At 40.5% G+C, this 22,865-nt stretch overlaps 1 protein-coding gene across 1 annotated transcript in view; it reads left to right on the top strand.

The window, feature by feature from the left end:
* The first annotated feature begins 9,075 nt into the window (after nt 1-9,075).
* The window catches only part of HK3 (hexokinase 3), a 46,865-nt gene continuing 33,075 nt past the window's right edge, over nt 9,076-22,865 (top strand). The window contains exons 1-2 of the mRNA XM_007474119.3: nt 9,076-9,265; nt 20,783-20,860. Coding sequence (XP_007474181.1) covers nt 20,837-20,860 — 24 coding nt within the window. The 5' untranslated portion in view covers nt 9,076-9,265; nt 20,783-20,836. The remainder of the gene's footprint in view (nt 9,266-20,782; nt 20,861-22,865) is intronic.

The following is a 22,865-nucleotide window of genomic DNA, read 5'->3' as shown; positions in this document are numbered from 1 at the left end:
ACTTGGAGGAATCTACGAGAAAAACCACCATCCACATTCAGAGGAAGAACTGCGGGAGTAGAAACACCGAAGAAAACAATTGTTTGATTACATGGGTCGAAGGGATATGGTTGGGGATGTAGACTCTAAATGAACATCCTGGGGCAAACATCAACAACATGGAAATAGGTTCTGATTAAGGACACAAGTAATACCCAATGAAATTGCTCATTGGCTGTGGGAAGGGTGGGTGAAGGGGAGGGAGGGAAATAATGTGATTATTGTAACCAAGGTATAATGTTCTAACTTGACTAAATAATTCAAATGGGGGAAAAAATTAAATTAGGAAAGGAGTCAGCCTTTCACTCACCCAATGAAGTAGTCCAGGAGTCTTAGTCTAAGTTGAAGCAGAGCTCCAAGCCCTCAATCCAAGCCACAGTCTCCAACAATGCTCCCTCGAAGACTCTTCCCCAGAAGACAATCTCTTCAGACTATCTTCTCAAAGACAATCTCCTCTGAGGGAGTTTGGGGCTCATTTTATGGTGACTTCTTGTCCCTTCCCCTCTTCACAGGGGCCAATCACAGTTTCCAAATTGTCTAGCACTGCCCAGGGGGCAGTGTCTAGGGGATTCACACCTCTCATCTTCCTAAGGTGTAAACTCTTATCAAAGGATTCACAAGTTTCTGACTGAGTTAAAAGAGTGGAGCTCTTTTTCTAAGTGACTGTGAACTCCCTTACTTAGTGTTATGTAGGGGTGTTTTTAAGTTTTTGGTTGATTAACTCAACATAGACAAAGAGAATAAAGAATTCCCTTTCACATTTTTAAGATGGAGGAATTGACATGTGTAGAAAATTTGCTTAAGAAAAGTGACAAAGCCAGAATTTATACCCACATTTTCTGAGTCTAAGATTTTAATCCTGAACCCTACAGCTTCACCATTCTCTTTAGCCTGGACCACTCCTTTTGTCACCCACCTGACTTTGGGCAATTTTGTGTACAGGAAGACCCTAAATCCAAAAGTCAGAAACAAAGGAGGATAGGGTGTCTGTTCCTACACATCTCAAACAAAGCAGAGAGATTTGAACTTGGGAGAGCTTGTATCTGGGAAGAAGGGAAGGAAGGTCTGGTGTTGTCATATACTTTAGGAAAGAAGCAAAGGTCGTGTCTGGGAATGGGCCCATTCATCTGAAAACTGCCTATTCATATCCTTTGGGATATGGGGGATATTCATATCAATTGGGAAATGACTTGGATTCTTGTAAATTTGATTTTGTTCTTTGTATATTTGAAAAATGAGACCTTTATCAGAAAAATTAAAAAATTTTCCCTACTTTGTTGTTTCCCTTCTAATTTTGGTTGCATTGATTTAGTTTGAACAAAAACCTTTTAATTTAATATAATAAAAATTATTCATTTTATATCTTGTATATGTTCTATATCTCTTATTGGCCATAAATTCTACCCTTCTTCATAGACCTAATGGGTAAACTATACCATATGCCTCTAATTTACTTATATCACTCTTTATGTTTACATCATATACCCATTTTTACCTTATCTTGGTATAGGGTGTGAGATATTGATCTTTTGTGAGATAGACCTTTTATTCTTTCAGATGAATTTTGTTATTATTTTTTTCTAGTTCTATAAAATTGTTTTTTGGTGGTTTGATTAGTATGGTACTAAATAAGTAAATTAATTTAGGTAGGATTGTAATTTTTATTATATTAGCTCAGGCTACCCATGAGCAATTAATATTTTTCCAATTGTTTAGATATAACTATTTGTGTAAAAGTATTTTGTCATTGTGTTCATATAATTCCTGCATTTGTCTCGGCAAATAGATTCCCAAGTATTTTATATTGTCTAGTGATTTTAAATAGTTTCTCTTTCAAACTCTTCACAGTGCACTGTTAAACACCATGTGGCTGAAGTCATTGATGATTGGTTTTCTGCTATAGAGAATCAAGCTTTTAAGTGGCTTCCCTGATGCAGAAAGAGAAATGGGTTCTCTATCTTTCAGACTTGGCACCCATCCAGTGCTGACCCTGCTGAGAAGTTCTGAGACTTCTGGTTGTCATCCTGTGCTGAGACTTGGCTAGTTCTGGTCATTGCTCATAGGACATTAGTGTGAGTGTTTCCCAAAAGATGGGAAGCAATACTAATTACATATTTACAATTTACAACATATTTACAAATATCCCATTTAAACAACCATGTTAGATAGGTGCTATTATCCCCATTTCACAATGTTGTAGGAGAAACACACCCAAGTTTGTAGCAGGCTCTCACCCCAAGAATGCGAAACTCAAACGGTTCAATCCGGAAGTAAGAAAAGAATTTTATTTGAAGAAGAAATGGTTTATGGTAGTAATTTATGGTAACCGTAACCAGTGGAAAAGTCTGAGGGCTAATCAGATAGCCTTAGGGCTGGTGGATAAGCTTAGGGGTTAGTAGAGTAGCTTCTCTGGAGCTGATGAAATTCAGCACTCCAGGTGTGGAGTAGCAATCCCAGCTATAGTGTAGCAGGCATATTTATTAGGGGTTTGGGGCTAGTTATCTCCCATTTCAGAGATATCTTCACCTCTCCCAAAAACCTTAGAAAATGAACACAGCCAGATTCAGGTGGAGATGTGTTATGAGTTTGACAGGTATGCCATCAGGAATAAGGAGCATGCACAATTTGAGGGGATTCTTCTGAGATAACAGAGTCCTTAGCCTCAGGTTTCATATTTCCCCATTGTCCACCTTGTCATCATTTGTCAAGGTGGGAGAGGTCTTGCTACCCTTGTGGAATGAGAAAATGGGAGAAGGGTAGGTGGTACATTGGAGGACCACTATATATCTTACAGTTCTAAACTAAAGTAAATATAGAACAATAAGAGCAATTTGCCCAGTATAGAATATTATAGATCCACTACACAGAATGGGTAATTGATCAATCTATAATTTATGCTTGACTAATGCTGAAATGACAGGTTTTGCAGTTATTTAACCAGTGCCAATTGGTGAAAATGCAAGATTTCAGAGTATGAGGGTCCTGTTCCTATATTACTACCCCTCCCTGTCTGCTCCCATCAACAGATGTAGAAAACTCAGGTAGCAAGTGACTTGCCCAGGGTCACACACCTAGAATATGAGAATAGATTTGAACTAGCTCCTTTTGGACTTCAGGTACAGGGCTCTGTCCACTGTGCCACTCAATGGCCTGGTATTTAAAACCAGCTTCCTTCACCTTGTAAGAAAGGAACCCAATTGCCACACTCCCTTGGATGACAAAATGCAGTGTCCTCATCATATTGATCTCCCTTCCCATTCTGTTGCCATTTCTGAAAAATGGATGTCTGCTGGTTTCTGTTACCTCTTCTGATAGAAGTTGTATTTATATCTGCCTCCCTTCCTTTGGCAGCATTGTGCTTTCCTGCATGCCTTGTTTTAAGTCTGCCAAGAGTAAATCACCTTGAAAAGGAAAAAAGGTTCAAGGTAAATTGTTAGGAGAAAGGCATAGGTCTGAGAGCCTAAACTGCTTCACTCTAGCTTAGCACTCTCCCTCTCTCCATTCTCTGTGTGACTTTGGATAATGTACTCCTCTTTCTGATAACATCATTTGTGATGCCACATTTCTATGGCACTTAAAGTTTGCCAACCACTCTCCTCATGACAGTCGGGGATGCATGTTCAAAAGAGTAAAAGTGTCATTATCCCTTGTTAAGGGTTAAATTGGGGGTAGGGGTGGGGAGGGCAGGAGTTTGATCAAAAGCCAGTGAGCAGTTTATTAAATGCAAAACACTTAGTTTGTTATTAGGAAATATGAGTAGGAAATAGGAAGGAGGAAAGTGAAGGTAATTTTATAATAGATTATAACTATACCCAAGATCCCAATACTGACTAAATTTATTCAAAAAGCCCTAAGTCTATCTGCCTCAGAGGGCAGTATCTTCTGCTAGGCCGAAGCCCTCATCTACTCTCCTACTCTTTCTATCTAATAATATAGCCACTATCTACCTACCTACCCAAATCATTAATAATGAATAAGGCTATTAAGGCCTTAAATCCATTTCTCAGTCTCCTCACAGTCCCAGAGAGAGCAAGTCACATACTCCTCTTCCCAGGGGACCTGGAGACAAAAAGCCCTTTCCAGTGGTCTACAACTTATAAACCACACTCAGTCACACCCTTCTAACTGTCACCAAGTGCCAAGCAGCACAGCAGGGGGTCCCTTGCTAAGAAATCTTATTACTCCTTTGCCTCCTAAATATAAAATGGAAGAAATTAACAAAAACTAACTTAACATATCCCCCCTAAGATCCATTAGGAGACTGATCTCCCCAGTGGATCTTTCAAATAAAACCATCCTATACTCTATATTATATAATGGAAGAAGTAAAGAAAGTATAAAAGCAAAACAATTCTTGCAACATGCAAGTCTCAAATACTATACAATTCCAAATATTTACAGTTACAGCAATTACAATCACAAAATTAAAACTATCCATAAATAAAATCTATTCTTATTATACTTTACAGAAAAAAGAACCTAAAGATATTAATTCAAATATACCTTATAATTACTACACTCACACAAAATTAAACAAGAAAATAAACAAGAACTTTACATACACATTATATACCTCTAAAAATAAACAAGAACCTTATATATACATTATATACATCTAATATTTACCTTACATATGCAATTTATACATCTAATATATATACATCTACCATATCCCCCCTGAGGTGGATCTTGTTCAACAGTTATAATACTTTACCATTTACTTATCATTTAGTTAATTTTAACTTTTTCTATAAAGTAGATTATATCTATAACTTTTTTATAATCCTATAGAAGTATTATTATTATTATTCCTACATAGAACTAATAAATCCTATATGATATATATATAACAAATATCATAATAAAATAACATAATATAAATTATACACTTAACCATTACATTCCATTTCAAATCTTTATATATGAGAAATCTTTATTTACCCACAAAGTTTAGTATCCTTTAAATAATGTTCATTTGTAGTAGTCCTTGTAGTAATACAGTGTTCTTGTAAATATTGTCCAATTGTTCAATTATCCATTTGTAGCCTTCTTCTTCTTGAATTTCAATGTCCTTAAAAAAAGTGTCCAGTTGTTTCTGTAGTCTTGTCCTTGATTGCAGTCACTCACTTTCAATGGCAGGTACTCTTTTCATGTGTGAACAATGAATCTACAACATCCTCTCTCCTACATTAATGGCTGTAAGGGTTGTCAACAGTGCTTGAAATGGACCTTCCCAGGCTGGCTGAGTTCCTCCAGTGTGTTGAAAGTTTTTTACATATACTGTATCCCCAGGATGTAGATCATGTATTGAAAAGTCTATAGGTCCACTTTGCACTACAGCTCCTGGTTTGTGAAGTTCTTTTATTCTGGTTTGTAAATCTCTTATATATGTAGAAATAGTTGTATCTCCTACCAATGACATATACACCAGATTAAACAGCTTTGCATGTATAGGTGGATGACTAAAGAGTATCTCAAATGTTGAGATATGTAGATCTCCCCTTGTTCTATTTCTCAAGTAGAACAATGTTAATGGTAGAGCATCAGGCTATTTCAAGTGAGTTTCAGTACATAATTTGCCCATCATTGTCTCTAATTCCCTATTCATTCTTTCTACTCGTCTTGAGCTCTGTGGGTGGTATGGCACATGAAATGTTGGTGTTATATCTAGGCAAGAATATATTTGAGATAAAACTGAATTTGTAAAATGCGTTCCCCTGTCCGAATCAATTCTCTTTTTTTTTTTAACCCTTACCTTCTGTCTTGGAGCCAATACTGTGTATTGTCTCCAAGGCAGAAGAGTGGTAAGGGCTAGGCAATGGGGGTTAAGTGACTTGCCCAGGGTAACATACCTGGGAAGTGTCTGAGGCCAAATTTGACCCTAGGACTTTCCATCTCTAGGCCTGGCTTTCAATCCACTGAACCACCCAGCTGTCCCCCGAATCAATTCTTGCTGGTAGACCAAATCTAGCTATAATTTCTCGTAATAATATTTTGGCTACAAATACTGCCATTGCTTGTGCTGTTGGAAATACTTCCAGCCATCTGGTTAGCTGGTCTACTTTCACTAAACAAAATTTGTAATGTCCTGCTTTTGGCATTGCTATAAAGTCAATTAGTAGATGTTCAAATGGTATGTATGCTAACGGACATCTCCCAAATGCTTCTCCTCAAAAGCTATGTTGGTTGTAGACTTGGTAAGTTGCACAAGCTGCATATACTTTTGAGGCAATGTTTATGCCTCAAAATGCCATATGCCAGGGGCTATCCACACTTTCTTCACCAAATCTACAATGCCTTGTGTTCCAAAATGACCCATTTTATTTTCTGTAGTAGAAACAGGCAGAGAAATGTTCAAATTAGGAAGCCTTGGCATCAGGATTTAGACCTTGGTTTCCCTAGCTCAAGTTCAGGACTTCCTCCCATTTCCCCCACAATGCCTCCTAAGCAATTGCTTAAATTTTCCTAGCACTTTCAGGTTTACAGATCTAGAGCTGGAAGGATCCTTAGAAGTCATCAAGTCCTCTTATCTTACACTAGAGGAAACTAAGTCAGAGACATGAAATGATTTGCCTCTGGTCACATAGCTAGTAAGTAGTATGTGTTGGATTTAAATCCCAATCTTTTTTCGTCTAAGTCCAGTGCCCTATCTACTACTCTATGCTGCCTGGGACCTCATCTATGCTGTCTTCCCCAGAGCCTAGAATGTATTCTCATAATACAATGCACACAATGATACTGAATGAATAAATGTAAATGAAAATAATGATGTAGAGACGGAGCACTTAAAGGGACCTTAGTGACTATGACCTGAAGTCTGGAAGACCAGAGTTTAAATCCAGCCCCAAACACTTCCTAGCAGTGTGACCCTCAATTTCCTCATCTGTAAAATGGGGCCCACCTCCTAGAACTATTGTTAGAATAAAATGAGACCACATTTGTGAGATGCTTTGTAAGGCTTACAGTGCTAGCTATTATGAGTTAGAATAGACATCACATATTGCTCATATTCAATAGATAGTCAGGTTTGGTTTTCTTATCCATTCTGCTATTCTCTTTGATTTTATTGGATTATTTAATCCATTCAAATTTAAAGTTAGGATTGTTAGACCTGTTTTTCTCTCCTTTTTTTGCCCCTCTCTTCTTTTAAGTCAGTATTTCATCCCTAAGATTAATTTTACTGATGCTATTTTGATGCTAGTTTGTTCCCACATTTTCTCCTATATTCCTATTTACCTATCTTTTCCCAAGGTCTTAAGATTTATTTACATTACTTATTTACTTACTTACAAAAACTTATTTACATAAGTTTTTCTTTCTTTTTAAAAACTTAACTCTCTCTCTCTCTTATGACCTGTCTCTTTCCAGTCAAGCCTATAGGCTTATTTAAAAATCTTCCCTCCAACCTCTTTTAAAAAAAATTTAAATAAACTTATTTTGGTTTACATGTAGAAATAATTTTTTTCCTCTCCCCAAGAAAAGAGAGGTAATAGGATAAAGGTTACACACATATTATCATATAATTCACATTTCCCTGTTCATTATATTGTGAAACTAGACACATATTGCTTGGAGTTGTCCTGGATCTTTGCCTTGTTGATGTTGCTGTGTACAAAGTTCTCGTAGTTCTGTTCACTTCATTTTGCATCACTTTGTATAAGTGTTTCCATGGGGGTTTTTTTATGATCATCTTGTCAGTCATTTCTCCAACTACTTTTTAAGTAACATTCCTTTGCCCCATTCCTTTCCCAAAAAGTTTTCCTTTGTTTTGAGCTCTTGATTTTTCCTTTTTCATTCTAGTCATTCTGAATTCTCTTTGCCAATTCAAGGGCCACCATGTTCCCTTTCTTCTCCTTGTGTCCTTCAGGAAGGGAGAGCTTCTGAACTAGCAAATTCCTTCCACCTAACCCATTTCTATGTTATTGAGCTTGTAGATCTTACCCCTGCCTCTCTAAGTTCTGCTGTGTCCCACACTCAGAAATATCAGTTCATGAAGCCAGAGTCAAATGGAAGTATTTGGGTGGTGGGTGTCACTCTCTCATTTAAGTCCTCACCCTCCCACTTTCCCCTAGGCTTGATCCCTTCATGTGCTTAGATCATTAATTTTTCCTTTTCTGATCATCCTCTCTGTGATTCTCCTCCAGGGTGCTAGGGAAGGGAAGGCAATGTGGTGCAGTGGAGAAAAGCTAAAGGTGGGGTCTACGAGTCTGGATTCAAATCCTGCCTGTGCCACTTACTCCTTATGGGATCTTGAGTAAGTCACAACTCCTGGACCCCCACTGTCTCATCCTTAACATGAAAAGGCTGGAATAGTTGACCTCCAAGGTCTCTTCCTGTTCTCTGTCCCAGGAAATCTGACCTCTTGTGAAATTCCCAAGGCTGGTCTTAGGAGATTAACAGCAAAGACAATTTGGGACCTATACCTGAAAAAAGGACATGCAGAGCCCCTAAAATGAACAAGATGCTCCCTCCCAATGGCATTTCCTTGAAACTTTCCAATCCAAAAAATATTTAAGCCCTTCCTTTTATAGTAGAAAGAGAGCGGGTCTGGGAAATTAGAGAAACCCAGTCTGAATGCCACTTTATAATGTATGTGACCTCAGGGCAATCATGTAACCACCCACAACACAGCAGTTTCCTCATGTGAGAAATGGGAACCTCTAAGACCCACCTCCCAGTGTGACTGTGAGAATCCAATGATAAGAATGAGCTGACACAGCAGAGAGGGTGCCAGGCCTAGAATTGGGAGACCCTGGGTTCAGATCTGGCCTTAGACCCTTTCTAGTTGGGTGACCCTGAACAAGTCACTTAACCCCAATGGCCTAGCCCCTGCCACTCTTCTATCCTAGAATTGATGCTAGGACAGATAAAAATAATGCATGAAGAGTGCTTTACAATCCTCACCCCCTCAGCATCACTTATAATTATTGGCGTCCCTCTGAGCTTCAGTGCCTGTGGCCTCTCCCTGACCCTCCGAGACCCAAAGCTCCACTTCTTCCTGTGCTCTTTTTGGGGAAGATTGGAGAGCCAGCCCAGAAGGTCATCATCCTGTTCTATAGCCGAGCCTGGGCGATGGGGCAAGTGTCTTTGCAGGAAGAAGGTGGGGCCTCAGAAATTGGTGTGTCACTGCTTGCTTTCACTCTGGAGCAGGTTCAGGGAGAGGAAAGCTTGGCCTTGGAAAGGATCCAGAGCAGGATTCGAGGAGCATCACAGCCCTTTCCCCAAGGTAAGGAGGAGGCAGCCCGGAAGTCTCTTGTCTTCCCTTCCTCAGCCTCCCTAAGCCAGCCACATCCCATCCCCAGGCTTCTACCTGGTCCTACTCAAGGGAGATGCACAGGCTCAGGCAAGAGGGCTCCAGCCTCCTGGTCCTGACCCCAAAGAATACCTCTGTGTCTCTCCAGCAGAAAGGGAAGAGGAGTGACAGGAGTTGGATTTCTGGGACTCCTCTCCTATTATACATGGGCTGTTGATCTTCCCCATTATCTGAGTTAGCAAAGGAAATGAGGAACTGCTGGGATTTGGCAATCTAGGGGTTCAGGGTGTGGTGGAAGGGGTGGACGTAGGGGTAGAAGGGCCTGACTCTAGGTTCTCCCCCTTGAATTTATCTTCTCAGCTGGCCCCCGCAGTGACGGCCATTGACCTGAAAACCAGAATGTAATTATGGAGGGGAAGGGGAAGGTGTGAGTGCACAAGAGAGGATTTTCAATGTGTGGAATAATCCTGCTGTGTTTGAGAGCTGTACACGTTTTTTTAAACCCTTCCCTTCTGTCTTAGAATCAAAACCATGTAAGAATTCTGAGGCAGAAGAGCGGTAAGGGCTAGGCAGTGGGGGTTAAGCGCTTGTCCTGGCTCACACAGCTGGGAAGTGGCTGAGGTCACATTTGAACCCTTCTCCAAAGCCTAGCTCTCTAGCCACTGAACCACTTAGCTGCCCTTCTCCCCTAGGGGAAAAATTATGTGTATAACTTTTATAAAAACAAAATCTGTAAGAAAAATGAACTTGTTTTTCATAGAAGGCGTCAGTCCTTAAGTGGTGAAATATTGGCTCAGTATTTCGCCAAACCCCACGCAAAAAAAGACCCATCATCCCCACCGGTGGAGAAGGTGTCACAGGCCAAACAGCCCATACAGATTCCCCCCCCAACTTCCCCCAGGCTGTTTTCTATCTGTCAGTAGAGTTGGGCTTCGTTTGCTGATTTTCGTGACTCCATTTCCTACTAAAATGGAAACAAAACATCAACTGCCTTTAAACCCTTTTCACATACCTAGAAGACAGAATTAGCCCTTTCACATATCCCCAGTGAAAAGCCAATTTCCACTTTGAATAAGGAAAAAGTCAAGGTGGCTATCATCTGAGAATTGGATCTTAACCGCTGTTCCCAAATGCTTCCTAAGAGAGGAGTTACACTTTACAAGCATTTTTAGATCCTTTTTTTTAAGCTTTGACACTCAAAATACCCCTGCAAGATGGTCAAGCCAGAGGGTAAACCCATTTTTACAGAGAGAGAAACCAAGTCTTCGTGTCTGTGTGCCTCTAGGGAGGTGGGAGTCTCTGTATATCTACATGTGCATGTATGAATCTATGTGTGTGTGTATGCAAATCTATCTTTTTGTGTCTACTTTGGACATGGATGATATATGTGTGTATGTATGTATGTGTGGAAGTATTTGTGTACATATGTAACTCAAATATCCATATATATGGTCACGTGTATTTGTATGCGTATGTGAAGAGAGACACCCACATTCTTCTTTTCTTGAGACGTGTAGACACGTAAGACAAACACACTTTCAATTTCATTCTCTAGAGGCAGCTGATGGCTCGGTGGATAAACTCCCAGATCTGGAGTCAGGAAGACATAAATTCAAATCTGTCCTCAGACACTTATATGACCCTAGGCAAGCAACTTTATCAGTTTGCCTCAGTTTCCCCAACTGAAAATGGGGATGATAATAATAGTACATCCTCCAGCAGTGGGAATGTCATGAAGATCATTTATAAAAAGCATTTAGTATGCAATGTTTGGAACAGAATAGACTCTCTATAAATACTTATTCCCTTCCCCTTCATTTCCCTACAATAGGGATAACATCTGTCTTCTTACCTCATATAACAACATAGATCTGAAAATGCTTTGTAAAGGATAACTTTTTAAACTGGCCGGAAGTCTTATGAACTTTTACCTTCTCTCTTCTCTCCATAATAGTTACTTTATATGATTAAACATTTTTAAAAATTGTAATAACAAGTTTCCACATAAGTTTTCCAAAGTTACATGATCCAAATTGTCCCCCTCCCTTCCTCTCTCCCCACTCCCAGAGCTGGCGAGCAATTCAATCTGGGTTATATGTTTATTATCAGGCAAAACATATTTTTATATTCATTTTATAATTAATCTTATAAAACCAAAGCCACAAATCTTATACCCAAATAAACAAGTGATAACCAACAGTTCTTTCTCTGGAGGTGGACAGCATTCTTTGTCATAAGTCCCTCAGAATTGTCCTGGATTATGGCATTACTGAGAGTAGCTACACAGTTTTTGATATTCCACAATATTGCTGTTACTGTATACAGTGTTCTCCTGGTTCTGCTTATTGCATTCTGCATCAGTCCATGAAGGTCCTTCCAAAATCATCCTGTTCATCATTCCTTACAAGTATTCCATCATCATCATATCCCACAATTTGTTCAGCCATTCCCCAATGGAGGGACATCCCTTTAGTTTCCAGTTCTTTGCCACCACAAAGAGCAGCTATAAATATTTTTGTACAAGCAGGTCCTTTCTCATTTTTTAAAAATCTCTTTGGGACACAGACCTAGTGTTACTTTATATAATTACATACACACACACGTATATTTATATATATATATACACACACACGCAGATGTAGATATATGTAGTATCCCCAAAGTTGAAGTCCAGTTTTAGTTTTAATAACTATTAAAAGTTACCAAAGATTATTAAAATTTAAAGCTGGATAGCCAGGCAGCACAGTAGATAGAGTACTAGGCCTAGAGTCAGGAAGATCTGGGTTCAAATCTGGCCTCAGACATTTCTTAGCTGTGTGACCCTAGGCAAGTCACTTAACGCTATTTACCTAGCTCTTGCCACTCTTCTGTCTAAGAAACTATCTTGTACTAGCTAAGAAGTAGAAAAGTAGATCAGTGGAACAGAATAGAAACACATCAAACAAGTGTAAAAGATTATGGTAAACCTTGTGTTTAACAAAAATAAAGGTTCAGGTTTTGGGGGATAAGAATTCACTATTTAGCAAAAATTGTTGGGAAAACTAGAAAGCAAGATATAGAACAACATCCAACATCATTTATCAAGATAAGATCAAAATGGATATATGATATCATAAGCAAATTAGAAGAATAGGGAACATATTACTTATTAGATTTATGGATCAGAGAAGAATTTAAGAATAAACAAGAGATAAAAAGTGTTGTAAGAGATAAAGTGAATAATTTTGGATATATTAAATTGGAAAGGTTTTGTACAAGCAAAACTAAAGTAGCCAATGTCTGAGGAGAGACTCTAAACAAACACTCTAATGCAAATACCAACAACATGGAAATGGGTTCAAATCAAGAACACATGTGAAACCCAATGGATTTGCGCGTCGGCTATGGGGGGGGGAGGAAAAGAAAATTATCTTTGTCTCCAATGAATAATGTTTTGAAATGACCAAATAAAATATTGTTAAAAAAAAACAAAAAACTAAAGTAGCCAAGATTAGAAGGAAAACAGTAAATTAGGGGGGAAAAAATTTAGACAGTTTCCTGGATAGAAGTCCCATATCTAAAATATATAGAGAACTTTGTCAAATATATAAGAATATGAGCTATTCCCCAGTTAATAAATGGTTAAAAGATATGAAAAGACAGTTTTTGGCTGAAGAAATCAAAGCTATATGTAACTATTAAAATGCTCAAAATCATTCTTGATTAGAGAAATGCAAATCAAAACAGCTTCGAGATATTATCTCACACCTATCAGATTGGCTAAAATGACAAAAGGGCAAAATGACCTAAAAAAACCCTCACTTGACTCTGCCATTCCCTTGCCTCTTCTCCTTTTCACCATAAAACTAGAGAGGCATCTGCATTCACTGCCTCCACTTTACCAACAACTCATTTCTCAACCCCTTCATCCCACCATTCTACTGAAAAAAAGTTACCAAAATTCTCTGGCCTCTTTGACCTCTCTTTTTCTTTTGATTTTTAATTTCTATTCCCTCTTCCTGTAATCTGGCTCTTTCCGTGACTCCCATGATGCTTCCTGATTCCCCTTCTACATATCTGTGGGTTCCTCCTCACCCTCCTTGCCAAATCGTTATCCATTTCCAGCCTCTGAGGTGGAATTTACTGGAGAATGAAACTTAGTTCTCAAAATGAAGTCAGTTTTTAAAATTCCCATAATTCTCCCACTTCCTTGTCAACATCTCAAATCAAACATTCCTCAAACAATTCATTTTCTTTGCCCCTAACACTGTGGCACCTTCAAGCTTCGCCCTGTGCTCCATCAGCTTCACAACTGCAAGGTCAATATTGACTCTTCACTATGAGATGCCCTGCCACATACATCCAGGAGGTTTCCTAGTCTTATTGATTCTACCGCCATAAGATTTCTTGCCTCCATCCCCTTCTCTAAACTTACTCTATTTTAGACTTTCATCATTCCTCAACTGCCTCAGTTGCCTCATCAATGGTCCCCCTGCCTTTAGTTTCTTCCTTTGACACTTACTCCTCCACATAGCCACCAGGATAAGGCATGAGTCTGATTCTATCATTCTCCAACTCAAAAAACTTGAGTAACTTCCTCTCACCTCCAAAATAAAGTATATGTTTTTCAGCCTCATCTTCAAGGCTTTTTGCATTCTGGCTCCAACCTACTTTTTTTCCTTAATTTAAAACCCTTTACCTTCTGTCTTATTGTATTATTCTGCGTTGGCTCCAAGGCAGAAAAGCAGTAAGGGCTAGGCAATGGGGGTCAAGTGACTTGCCCAGGGTCACCTCGCTAGGAAGTGTCTGAGGTCATATTTGAACCCAAAACCTCCGGGTCTCTAGGCCTGGCTCTCAATCCACTGAGCTACCCAGCTGCCCCTCCAACCTACTTTTATAAATTTATTTCATGTTATTCTCCTTCATGCACTGATCATTATGTCAGTTAAATTAGACTACTAGTTATTCTGGGAATTTGACATTCCGTCTTCGAATCAATCAGCAAGAATTTATTAACTACTTAGTAAGTGCCAGGCAGCAGCATGTGCCAGACATTGGGGAAATAAAGACAAAAACGAAGCAGTCCTTATCCTCAGGGAACTTACATTCTATCAGAGGGAGAAATGTGTACACCGGGCCAATATACACGAAGTAACTGCAAAGTAATTGGTGTTGGAGAGGGGTTCTTCTAGCAGCTGGAGGGAATCTAGAAAGTCTTCATGAGGGAGGCGGCACTTCAACTGGGTTTTGAAAGTAGTTAGGGATTTTAAAAGATAAAGATGAGAAAGTAGGGGGCAGTAGCTCAGTGGATTGAGAGTCAGGTCTAGAGACTGGAGGTTCTGGGTTCAAATCTGACCTCAGACACTTCCCAGCTGGGTGACCCTGGGCAAGTCACTTAATCCCCATTGCCTAGCCCTTACCGCTCTTCTGCCTTGGAGTCAAAAGGAAGGTAAGGGTTTAAAAAAAAAAAGAAAGATGAGAAAGTACATTTCAGGCGTGAGCCTGTGCAAAGGCATGGAGAGGGGAGAGGGAATGTTTTGGACGAGGAACAGTAAGAAGGTCTGTTTGGCTAGATCATTGAGTCAAGGCAAAGGTAATAAGTTTGGAAAGGTAAATTGGAGTCAGATATGTAGTAAAGGGCTTTGAAAGCCAAATAAAATGATTTCTATTTTATTCTAGAGTCAGAACTGGATTGTATTGAGCAAGGGAATGACAATGGGCAGAGCTGTGCTTCAGGAATCTCTATGAGTAGGGTATGTGGATGACGGATTTGAAAGGAGAGACACAGGGGAGGAAGAACCAATTAGGAGGCCCGACTTATATGAGGACTTGACCCCTAGGGGAGTGCTTGTGTGAGGGGGAAGAAGTGAATGGATGGAAGAAAGATCGGGTAAGTAGAATTTACAAGACTTGGCACTGGTTGCGTGTGAGGGATCAGGGAGGATGGGCAAATAGCGGTAACTGGAAGCAATGGTGAAGCTAGAAAAGGGGCAGGTTTAGGGAGGAGGGGAGACGGTGAGAAGGGCAAGTTGGGGTCTGAGAAGGAAGACAAGGGATGGATACGTAGATTTGGGAGTCTTTTTCTAGAGGTGATAATTAAATCAGAGACGACCAGATTACGGAGAGAATGGAGACAGACAGACAGACAGACAGACAGAGGCACAGAGAGAAGAGGGTCCAGGACAGGGCCAGTTAGGGGGCAGGATATGGATGATGGTCCAACAAAGGAGTCTGAAAGGAAGGCGTGGTGTCTTGTTTCTTTCTTTTATTCCAGTAACAAGTTTACACATACGTTTTCCATGGTTCCATGATTCTTGTTCTCTCCCTCCCCTCTTCCCTCCCCACTCCCGGGGCTGACCAGCAATTCCGCTGGGTTATACATGTGTCATCTCTTAAAACCTGCTTAGGAAGGAGTAATATCAAGACAGAGCAAAGTCAGAGCAACCCCGAGGAGAGGATACCCAGGAGGAGACGGTGGCCAGCAATGCCTAGTGTGGCAGAGAGGTCCAGAAGGATGAAAATGTACAGAAGGACATCTGAGCTAACTAGTGAGAACTCACTGGTGATTCTGGAGATGGCAATGTCAGCTGAAGGTCAGGTCAGAAACCAGATTGAAGGGCTTGAGGAGAAAAGCAGAGACAGATTGTAGGCAGCTTTTTCTAAGAGTTCGGCTGTGAAAGAGAGGTGAGATCTAGGATATTGGGCTTAGGGCAGTGATGTCAAACTCAAATAGAAATGAAGGCCACTAGATTGTACATAAGGATGTACTTTTTTTTAAACCCTCACCTTCTGTCTTGGAGTCACTACTGTGTATGGGCTCCAAGGTAGAAGAGTGGTCAGGGCTAGGCAATGGGGGTTAAGTGACTTGCCCAGGGTCACACAGCTGGGAAGTTTCTGAGGCCAGATTTGAACCCAGGACCTCCTGCTTCTAGGCCTGGTGCTCAATCCACTGAGCTACCAGCTGCCCTCAAGGATATGCTTTTGAACCACATATTGGCTCAAGGATGAGAGAGAACTGGTCATGTTTAAGAGCAGCAAGAAATAAGCTTGTAGATTAGGAGAGCCTAAAGATGAGGTAGAAGCCAATGATTGTGGGGACCATGTGCCAAGATGATGGGAAGAGATAGGATCAAAGCAGAGATCGGTCTCAGTAAAGAGAAGAGTATGGAAGGAAAAAATATTCACACTGTACTTTGCATATTAGGCACAACTCTGCCAGAAACAATTATATTTAATTTAACATTAATATCTAAGCATTTCTAGCCTAGGGAGATATTCAAATTGGCATAGTCCCTACTGCCTCTCCCCTATTCTATCAGACAAGAATCTCTTCCCAAGACAATTTGAGGTAATATTTTATAGGACTCTTAAAGGAAGAAAAAAATCATAATATGTTAAAATATGGTTTGGGTTAATATTCCAAAAAAAATACTATGAAATTCACCATTCCATTCCTCCCCAGACCACTTCCTTTAAGGCATCTAAGAGATTCTTCCAGCAATTAATAACACTATCTTATCTTGATGGAGAAGGATGGGTTATAGATCTTTGTTTTAGGGGATTGGGCAAGGGACTGCTTTATTACTTCAGGAATGGGATAGGCTATGCTGTAACATTAAGAGTTATTCTTTGTTCAACATCGTGATTACTCATAATCTAATTCTTTAAGAAAGACATCCTATCCTACCCTACCCAGTTTCCTAACAGAAAAGTCTGGAAAGGTCTTTTAAGCCAGAGAAAATATTATTTCTTAAGGTTTTCCGTTTTAAACCAGGGTTTAAAAAAAAAAAAAGCTTTTAACCATTCTGGAGGGCAATTTGGAACCATGCCCAAAGGACGATAAAAGAATGTCTACCTTTTGATCCAGCCATAGCACTGCTGGGTTTGTACCCCAAAGAGATAATAAGGAAAAAGACTTGTACAAGAATATTCATAGCTGTGCTCTTTGTGGTGGCCAAAAATTGGAAAATGAGGGGATGCCCATCAATTGAGGAATGGCTGAACAAACTGTGGTATATGTTGGTGATGGAATACTGTTGTGCAAAAAGGAATAATAAAGTGGAGGAATTCCATGGAGACTGGAACAACCTCCAGGAAGTGATGCAGAGCAAGAGGAGCAGAACCAGGAGAACATTGTACACAGAGACTGATACACTGTGGTACAATCGAACGTAATGGACTTCTCCATTAGTGGCGGTGTAATGTCCCTGAACATTCTGCAGGGATCTAGGAGAAAAAACACTATGCATAAGCAGAGGACAAACTGTGGGAGTAAAAACACCGAGGAAAAGCAACTGCCTGACTACAGCGGTTGAGGGGACATGATTGAGGAGAGACTCTAAACGAACACTCTAATGCAAATACTAACAACATGACAATGGGTTAGAATCAAGAACACATGTGATACCCAGTGGGATCACGCGTCAGCTATGAGGGGTGGGGGGGAGGAGAAGAAAATGATCTTTGTCTTTAATGAATAATGCTTGGAAATGATCAAATAAAATATTATTAAAAAAAAAGAAAAAAATAAAGCTTTTGTTTTTGAGACTAAGTCTCCCTATCTAGTCCAGGTTGGAATACAACAATCACTCATAGGTTGAATTAGGAAGGTAATTTTGACCTGCTCTTTTGCCCACAGGAGACATTTGACCCCTTCTTAGGCACTTGGGTGACTCCTCCTTCCACCCCTATCCTTAGGAGGTTTACCATTTTGATGCCTTAATGAGGAGGACACCTGATTCGTTTTAGCTCTACAATTTTAGCCCTACAAATTCAAATTATCAAGTGATCCATCAGCTGCTCCTACCTCCAAGGTAGCAGAGATCACTGCCACCAACATCAGCTTTAATATCCTTTCACAAGGACCACCTCCGTCCCTTCTCATAGGCTGTCTCTCAGGCCTGAGTGTGTCCTTCCTACACTCATCTCCACCTCTCAGAATCCTCTTTTCTTTTTTTTTCTTTGTATTTTTCTTTTATTTTTTTAAAATATTGATTTATTTATTACCAATTACATGTTATAACAAATTTCCACACACATTTTCCCAAGTTATGTGATCGAACATATCTCCCTCCCTCCCTTCCCTCGGTGCTGGCAGGCGATTGGCTCTGGGGTATACATGCATGACCACATGTAACATATTTCCATATTGTTCATTTTTGTAAGTGAGTAATCTTATCAAACCCAAACCTCTAAACATATACCCAAATAAACAAGTGAAAAATCATATGCTTCCATCTGTGTTCCTATTCCAATTGCTCTTTCTCTGGAGGAGGAGAGCATTCTTTGTCCCAAGTCCCTCAGAATTGTCCTGGAACATTATATTGATGAGAGTAGCTAAGTCTATCACATTTGATCATCCCACAATAATGCTGTTACTGTGCAATTCTCCTGGTTCTGTTTATTTCACTCTGTATCCGTTCATGTAGTTCTCTCCAGCTCTTTCTGAAATCATCCGGTTCATCATTCAGAATCCTCTTTTTAAGACTCAGTTCAGGTACAGCCTCCTAAGGAGTGCCTTTCTGATCCCCTAATCAGTCCTCTTCTCTCTTCTTAGACTTTCTTACACTTGTTTATCTGTGTGTATGCCATAGAATGTAAGTTGCTTCTTTTTCTTTTTTAACCTTTCTGTTCCCTCTTAGAATCAATACTAAGAATTGCTTCTAAGGCAGAAGAACAGGCAATGGGGGTTAAGAGACTTGTCCAGGGTCTCATAGCTAGGAAGTGTCTGAGGTTAGATTTGAACCCAGGACCTCCCGTCTCTCAATCCACTGAGCTACCCAGCTGCCTCCTGAATGTAAGCTTGTTGAGGTTAGATGCCATCCTGTTTCTATCTTTGTATATCCAGTGTTTTTATACAGAGTGTGTGCTTACTAAATGTTTTCAAATTGAGAAAGTGCGCCTGGTCTACAGGAAGAATGTCTGAAACTGTATAAATGTATCTGTTTAAGATATTCTTCTGCCAGCCCTGGGCGACTATTATCAGAGTGTGAGTGCTGAAAAGAATAAGGTTGAGGCCAGGCGGAAAAGTGTCATAGCTTCATTTTATTATCCTTAAAGTTAGGTTTTATAGAGACTTTTGTGTCATTATATCACCTCAAAAAATGTCTCTGGCTATATGATTACCTTAAAGAATTTTATCGGAACTAGGAACCATAAACACTCCAAGGCTCCTCTAGAAACCCAAACAGTTGAAGGGTCCAAGAGTTCCTCCCAGACAGCCATCTCTTGCTTATGTAAAGAGGATCAGTCTTACACAATGATCTTTTTTAAATAAATAAATTAATTAAGAATATTTTCCATGTTTACATGATTCATGTTCTTTCCCTCCCCTCTTCCCTTTCCCCTCCCAGAGCTGATAAGCAATTCCACTGGGTTTTACATGTATCATTGTTCAAAACCCATTTCCATATTATGAATATTTGCAATAGAGTGATCGTTTAAAGCCAAAATCCCAATAGTGTCCCATTGAACCATGCGATCAATCCTATATTTTTCTTTTGTGTTTCTACTCCCACAGTTCTTTCTCTGGATGGGGATAGCGTTCTTTCTCATAAGTTCCTTTGGATTGTCCTGAGTCATTGCATTGCTGCTAGAAAAGAAGTTCATTATATTTGATTTATACAATGATCTTTTTAAAATTAAGTTTATTTATTTATTTAATTAAGAATATTTTCCCATGGTTACATGATTCATGTTCTTTCCCTCCCCTTCTCCCAACCCCTTCCACAGCCAATGAGCAATTCCACTGGGTATTACATGTGTCATTGATCAAGACCTATTTCCCTGTTATTGATATTTGCATTAGGATGATCGTTTAGAGTCTACATGCCCATGTAGTCAAGCAGTTGTTTTTCTTCTGTGTTTCTGCTCCCACAGTTTTTCCTCTGAATGTGGATAGTGATTTTTTTCATAGATCCCTCCTGGTTGTTCAGGGTCACTGCATTGCCACTAATGGAGAAGTTTATTACATTTGATTGTACCTCAGTGTATCTGTGTACAATGTTTTCCTGGTTCTGCTCCTCTCACTCTGCATCACTTCCTGGAGGTCATTCTAGTCCCCATGGAATTCCTCCACTTTATTATTCCTTTGAGCACAATAGTATTCCATCACCAACATATACCACAATTTGTTCAGCCATTCCCCAATTGATGGGCATCCCCTCATTTTCCAATTTCTTTGCCACCACAAAGAGTGCAGCTATGAATATTTTTGTACAATGATCTTTGACAGAGCACAGAATAAATCTCTGAGATTTATTCATGGTTCCTTTTCTCATGAGGTCAGACTGACCCCAACATACTTCCACATAATAAATGAGTGGATGACTCAGTGGGGCAGAAGGGAGCTCCTGTTTGCCCCCTGTCTTTGGAAAGACCCCAGGAGCAGGCCATTGAGCAAGTTCTGTCCACAAGTCCTTCTCTGACTCTGTGGAAAAGGAGGAAACTGGAGAGGCTTCCAGCCATGAGATAACCTGGGATTCCCCTTATCCCTTTCTGCCCTTCCCATAGGTATTCTCCCTATCTTGGAACCTCCCTGGACTCTGCCTTGAGAACTCAAGAGCCATGAATGAGAAGAACCTGGAGTTGGTAAGCTTCGTGACTAGTTAGTGCTGGACATGGGGCCTGGCTGCTCGGCCCTCCTTCCTCCCCACCCAATCCACCCCCATCAGCAAGGCTCACCCCTCAGGCGTGGCAGCCCTGGGAGAAGCATAGGAGAGAGAGCTGTGGCCTGAGCCAGGGTACCTGGGCTCAAAACCCTGGCTCCTGTGCTTCCTGACTCTGTTACTCTGAGCCTTAGTTTCTTTTGCTATAAAACAGAGATGACTCTCATCCTCCCCGGAGTCCTGGTGAAGAAGATGCTTTGCAGACAGCCTAAATAACTCTAGAAATGAGAGCTGTTACTGTTATTATTCTGTCAAAAATGAGGTCCCTTTTCCTGGGAGAGGTTGGCACTGCCTGGGCAGCTGTCCTAGACTGCCAGCAAGTTGGCATCATGGGATGGTGGGGAGACTACCTATGTGACCTGAGGCAAATCACTTACCCCTGAGGCCTCAGTTTTCTCATCTGTCTGATGAGATGGGTGGGTTCACATCAGCACTGTGGACTCTGTGTCCATCCCTAAATCTTTGCTCCTATGACGGGCTGGGCTATCATGGCCTTCTTCCTTCTATCCCTGAGGTGTTCAGATGAGAAATGGACTGGGGGATGGACAGGATGATTTGGGGTGTCCGTTTTAGCTCTGGCATTCATAATTATGAGGTTTTATTAACTATGCAAACTCATCAATTCAAAGGACTTTGGTAATCAGTTTGTCCAACCATCCTTGATTTGCAGAAAGAAAGTGAGCCTCAGAGAAGGGAAAATAGCTTGATAATGGCCCACTGAGTCATGGAGAGGAGCCAGCACTAGATCCCAGGGGCTCCTCAGAGCTCCTTTGTCCACACCACCCTCCTGTCCTCTTTATGTCACTGAGTCAGGGCTATGTGATAATTACATTTTGGGGGCCCTTGAGGCTTTGCAAAGGCTTTTCCTCACTGTGGTAAGTTGTGTAAGCATTTTAACACCCATTTTAGAGATGAAGAGCCTGAGGCCCAGAGAGGTGAACTGTTTTGGCCAAGGTTACACAGGAAGCTTTCAAAGGGAAGCAGAGGAGCTGGGATCCCAAGCCATGTGTCCTGGCTCCAAGCTCTGCCCTCCTGGGGGATCCCCCAGCTGCAGACCTTCATGTTACATCCTGAGCGAAGCCGTGAGTGAAGGATGTACAGGATGAGATGAGTGTTATGAGCCGAATTTAAAGCAGCAAAGTATTAGCATTTGCTTTGGTTTGGTGGGAAACAAGCCTGTGGCCTCCAAAGGTTTCTTGTCCCCCAATTTTCCTCTGCCACCTGGACTTGTTAACTCTGTGGCAGAGGCAGGTAATTATAAAATTAGATGCGTATAGAACTTTGAAGTTTACAAACTCTTCTTATATATTACCATATTAAATGAGATTAAATCTACACTAACCCTGTTAGGTGGGTCCTTTGGGTATTATTGGCAGTTAGGCGGCACCATACCAGGCCCAGAGTCAGGAAGGCTCGTTTTCTTGAGTTCAAATCTGGCCTCAAACACTTCCTAGCTATGTGACCTTGGGCAAGTCACCATTTGCCTCAGTTTCCTCATCTGTAAGATGATCTAGAGAAGGAGATGGCAAACCTCTTTAGTATCTTTGTCAAAAAAGCCCAAATGGGGTCACAAAGAGTCGAACATGTCTGAAAAGACTGAACAACAACATAGGTATTATTATCCCCATTTTATGAGTGAGGAAATGGAATGCTTATGATCACGTGACGATTAAACCCTGGAGATAGGATTTGAGCCCAGGTCTCAAACCTGACTTCAGGTTTAGCACTTTCCGCCACATCATACAATCCCTGCTGATTCCTGGCTTCAAGGAATTTCCTAGAATCCAGTATCAAGAAGAGAGCCATTGCTGTCATTTAGAATATATGGGAACTGAGGACTGGGGGAAATTTATTAAGTCCATGGGCCTTGGACAGTGAAAACCCACACCATCATCCCCTTGATTCAATTCTTCCTGACCTATGCATTC

Source organism: Monodelphis domestica, chromosome 1, assembly GCF_027887165.1.
Source record: "Monodelphis domestica isolate mMonDom1 chromosome 1, mMonDom1.pri, whole genome shotgun sequence".
In the NCBI taxonomy this organism is placed as follows: Eukaryota; Metazoa; Chordata; class Mammalia; order Didelphimorphia; family Didelphidae; genus Monodelphis; species Monodelphis domestica.
This window is presented reverse-complemented; position numbering and strand designations above follow the sequence as displayed.